The 5,000-nt window shown below is 42.2% G+C and overlaps 1 protein-coding gene across 1 annotated transcript in view; it reads right to left on the bottom strand.

Annotated features, from left to right (window-relative positions):
- frem1b (Fras1 related extracellular matrix 1b) overlaps window positions 1-5,000 on the bottom strand; it is a 42,082-nt gene that overhangs the window by 21,083 nt on the left and 15,999 nt on the right. Inside the window, exons 13-17 of the mRNA XM_083940429.1 lie at window positions 3,146-3,313; window positions 2,854-3,062; window positions 1,917-2,010; window positions 770-1,022; window positions 477-671 (exon numbers count right to left, since the gene is read on the bottom strand). Coding sequence (XP_083796555.1) covers window positions 477-671; window positions 770-1,022; window positions 1,917-2,010; window positions 2,854-3,062; window positions 3,146-3,313 — 919 coding nt within the window. The remainder of the gene's footprint in view (window positions 1-476; window positions 672-769; window positions 1,023-1,916; window positions 2,011-2,853; window positions 3,063-3,145; window positions 3,314-5,000) is intronic.

Below are 5,000 nucleotides of genomic sequence, written 5' to 3'. Positions count from 1 at the left end.
AACCAGGTTCAGAATGCTTGTCTCCTTCTGCTGACATGTTGGAGTCACAGGTTTTTACAGATATCGCTCCGTAAATCAGACACTTCTGCACGTTTTTATGCATAAATGTTGTTGCTCCACATTAGCATTAGCATTAGCATCTAGTATCTGTGTCATAGATAGGAGGCTGTGTTCAAGTCATGGTGCAAGTGTGGCTACTTAGTTAGCATAACAGAGCTAACGCTAACACGCTGTGTTCCTAAACCATCTTGTCTCTATGGAAACACCACCACACTAATAACAGTACAGGTCCAGATGATGGAGTTAGCATGCTAATGATGCTAACTAGCCTCCGAGGAAAAGTGAGGGCCAGAGGCTAGCTGTCACTCAAGAGGCCACGCCCCTAATTATTCATAAACTTTAACCTCCAATCAAATAAAAACTAGCCCCCCCCCCCGTGTTGTCATGGAGATATGTGTGAAAACCTGACATCTCACCTAGAGTGACAGCGGGGACTTTGTTGTTGACAGGAAGTACGGTGATGTTGAGGTCGTACACAGGAAGTGTGCCGTGCAGGGGCACGGGTGGGGGCGGGGCGTCCCCGTGGCAGCAGCCGTCCGTCCCTCCGGCCTCGCCGTCAGAGATGATGAGGGTGACGGTGTCGAGCACCGGCTCCGCTCCGATCTCTCCTCCTGAACACGGGAACGAAAAACTCTGTCACCTTTACTGGTCTACACTTTAGTGGTCTACAGTTTAGTGGTCTAAACTTTAGTGGTCTGAGCTCTCGGACCTGTGTGGACGTAGTACACGTGTCCCTGCAGCAGGTCCTGCTGGGAGAACTTGTCGGCGGTGAGTCCGGCCCTCTGCAGCTCCCCTCGGCCTGGACTCCGGGCCAGCATGTAGGTCAGGGCGGAGTCCTCGCTGTCCCGGTCTGTGGCCGACAGGTAGTCCACCGTCACCTGGACCCGCCCGCCCTCCTCGCAGCTCAGCTCCCCGCGCAGACCCCCGCCCAGCTGGGGAGGCTGGTCGTTCATGGGCAGGACCTGAGGACGCACCAACACGTCATCAGTGCGCTCACCTGTGTCTCTCACCTGTGTCTCTCACCTGTGTCTGCAGCACGCTCACCTGTGTCTGCAGCACGCTCACCTGTGTCTGCAGCACACTCACCTGTGTCTGCAGCACGCTCACCTGTGTCTGCAGCACGCTCACCTGTGTCTCTCATCTGTGTCTACAGCACGCTCACCTGAGTGTGCAGCACGCTCACCTGTCTGCAGCACGCTCACCTGTGTCTCTCACCTGCGTCTCTCACCTGTGTCTCTCACCTGTGTCTGCAGCACGCTCACCTGTGTCTCTCACCTGTATCTCTCCCCTGTCTCTCACCTGTGCCTCTCACCTGTGTCTCTCACCTGTTTCTCTCACCTCTATCTCTCACCTGTGTCTCTCACCTGTGTCTCTCACCTGTCTCTCTCACCCGTGTCTCTCACTTGTATCTCTCACCTGTGTCTCTCACCTGTGTCTCTCACCTGTCTCTCTCACCTGTCTCTCTCACCTGTGTCTCTCACTTGTGTCTCTCACCTGTATCTCTCACCTGTACCTCTCACCTGCGTCTCACCTGTACCTCTCACCTGTACCTCTCACCTGTGTCTCTCACCTGTATCTCTCACCTGTGTCTCTCACCTGTCTCTCTCACCTGTGTCTCTCACCTGTGTCTCTCACCTCTATCTCTCACCTGTGCCTCTCACCTGTGCCTCTCACCTGTGTCTCCCACCTGTGTCTCTCACCTGTATCTCTCACCTGTACCTCTCACCTGTGTCTCTCACCTGTGTCTCTCACCTGTATCTCTCACCTGTACCTCTCACCTGTGTCTCTCACTTGTGTCTCTCACCTGTCTCTCTCACCTGTGCCTCTCACCTGTGCCTCTCACCTGTATCTCTCACCTGTATCTCTAGGACGACGTCCGCTGAGTTCCGGCCGTCTGTCACCGTCAGAGGGACTCGGTCCGCCGTGGTCTCAGAGTCGTCGTGAATGTACCTGCGACACAAAAATATGTCACTCTACGTTTGTCCGCGCAAAATTTTCATATACAGTTTTCAGAAAAGTTCGGTTTTTATTCATAATTCATGATTATTTATTTTTATTCCTCCTCATTTTCTCTTTTCTCTTAAAGCTAAAATATTTAAAAATACAAAAGTAAACAAAAAATAATTATAAAATCACTTGATAAATAAATAACTTTGCCGTTAAATATTAAAAATAAATGTAGACATTTAATTAAGTGATAAATGTAAATGTCATAAATCTATATTTGTTTTAATTTGCTTCTTTATTTATTTACATTTGTATTAAATCCCCTTTAATTACTTTCTTATCAAATACTAATTTTAATAATATATATATTTTAATAAGTAATTCTTTTTTATTTATTTTAAATATATTTAAATTGATTAATAAATAAATTAAATTATTAATTTCTGTATTTTCTTCATGCATAAAGAAAATAAACATAAAAAATAAAAACTATAAACTACTAAATAAACTTTTTGTATATTAATTAATAAATTAAACAATAAATTCCCCAAAAATAAAAATAAAAATATTCAAATCAAATTTTTAAAAATAAATTAAAGGAAAAATTAAATAAAAATAAGGAAGTAGGTAATTTAAATATTAAAGAAATAATAATAAGATAATAAATAAAAAACAGAAATACATAATATATAATTTTATGAATGCCTTCATTTATTTTAATGAGGAAATTTCCCTTTAGTGGGACTAATAATTAATTAATAACTTCTTATTTTTATATTATCTTTTGCACATTTATGGAATATTAATGAGAGTCTGGAGTTCTGGTTCGAGCCCCGGCGCTCCGACCTGAGCCGGAGTCCTCTCAGGTCCTGCAGGGTGAAACCGTCGCCCCGCTGCAGCGTGCGCCCCTGCAGCTCCAGCCGGCCGTGGCGAGCCGTCCCCCGAAGCTCCGCCCTCAGAGCCTCCGCCCGGGTGTCCCGGTCCTGAACCAGGAGGTGCTCCTCGGTGACGAAGGCGCCCCCGCCCTCCTCCACCCGCAGCAGGTTGGTGAACGCCTGACGAAGAACGACGTTCAGATGTTGAATTAATGACGACACAACAGGTAAAGTTCACCCTCATCGGCCGCGTGACCTCTGACCTCTGGCGCCTGGTCGTCCACCGGGGTGACGGTGATGTTGAAGAGGAGGTCGGAGACGGTGCCGCCGTGGTGGTCGCTGACGGAGAAGACAAACTGGACGAAGAGCGGCTCCGGGCCGATGTCCTCCACCGGAGGCATGAAGGCCACTTTCATGTGGTTCACCGCGTGCTGCGAGAACACGCCACACTTTCACCGCGGAACACGTTTCAGAAACATCGTTTTCAAATGCAGCTGTTTTTCAAACTATCGTAAAGAAAAATCTGACGTTTCTTCATTTGACTAAAAAAAACCTTTGAAGTATTTCTAAACACTTTGTAAGTTGTTTGAACTGTAAATATCGTTTTCAGATGCAGCTTTTTTTCAGATTTGGAGCCAAAGAAAAGAAGAAATCTGATGTTTTTTCATCAAATTTGACTAAAAAAACACACAAAACATAATGTTACAAAACATGTTTGAATGTAGAGACATAAAGAAACTATTTCTTAACACTTTGTAAGTTATTTAAACTATAAATATTGTTTTAAGACGCAGCTTTTTTCTCAGACTTTGAGCAAAAGTATTGAAACTTTATCACAAGTAAATAGAAAAAAATCTGACGTTTTTTCGTCAAATTTGACAAAAAAACATAAAAAACATTTTGTTCCAAAAAGTGTTTAAATGTAGAGACATAAAGAAAGTAATTCCTAACACTCTGTTAGTTGTTTGAACTGTAAATATCGTTTTAAATCTGCAGCTGATTTTCAGATTTTGAGCCAAAGAAATGAAGAAATCTGACGTTTTTTCCTCAAATTTGACTAAAAAAACACACAAAACATATTGTTCAACAAAGTGTTTAAATGTAGAGACATAAAAAAACTATTAAGCTATAACTATTAAACACTCTGTAAGTGATTTGAACTATAAATATCGTTTCGTGTTTGAGGTTTGATTATTTTGAGTTGCTTCTCGAACATGATGATGTCATCTGCGTACAGGCTGACGACAGCAGAGACGGAAGCGTTCAGCTGCAAAAAGACTGAACGCTGCAAATGTTCTGGTTTTTAATCAGTTTGTTTTAAACAGGAACATGTTTTTAAAGAGTTCAACTGGAAAAAAGTGCATCTTTAAAGGTCATTTTGCGTCTTTTTTTAGTCATTTTGCATCTTTTTGTGCTGGTTTTGCATCTTTTTGTGGTCATTTTGCATCTTTTTGTGGTGGTTTTGCATCTATTTTTAGTCATTTTGCATCTTTTTGTGGTGGTTTTGCATCTATTTTTAATCATTTTGCATCTTTTTGTGGTGGTTTTGCATCTATTTTAAGTCATTTTGCATCTTTTTGTGGTCATTTTGCATCTTTTTGTGGTGGTTTTGCATCTATTTTTAGTCATTTTGCATCTTTTAGTGGTGGTTTTGCATCTATGTTTAATCATTTTGCATCTTTTTGTGGTGGTTTTGCTTCTATTTTTAGACATTTTGCATCTTTTTGTGGTGGTTTTGCATCTATTTTTAGTCATTTTGCATCTTTTTGTGGTGGTTTTGCATCTATTTTTAATCATTTTGCATCTTTTTGTGGTGGTTTTGCATCTATTTTTAGTCATTTTGCATCTTTTTGTGGTGGTTTTGCATCTATTTTTAATCATTTTGCATCTTTTTGTGGTGGTTTTGCATCTATTTTTAGTCATTTTGCATCTTTTTGTGCTGGTTTTGCAGCTATTTTTAGTCATTTTGTAGCGTTGAAAGCGTAGAGAACACGGAGGACTTTTGGACAGAAACAAGTCTTCTTGGTCATGACGTTGGTTGCCATGGTGAAGTCCTACGTGGGTTTAAAGGTAACGCTCGAGTCTTGACGTATAATCTGTTTTTAAGGTGCATGTTGA

This window comes from Echiichthys vipera (assembly GCF_963691815.1).
Source record: "Echiichthys vipera genome assembly, chromosome: 3".
Classification (NCBI taxonomy): Eukaryota; Metazoa; Chordata; class Actinopteri; order Perciformes; family Trachinidae; genus Echiichthys; species Echiichthys vipera.
This window is presented reverse-complemented; position numbering and strand designations above follow the sequence as displayed.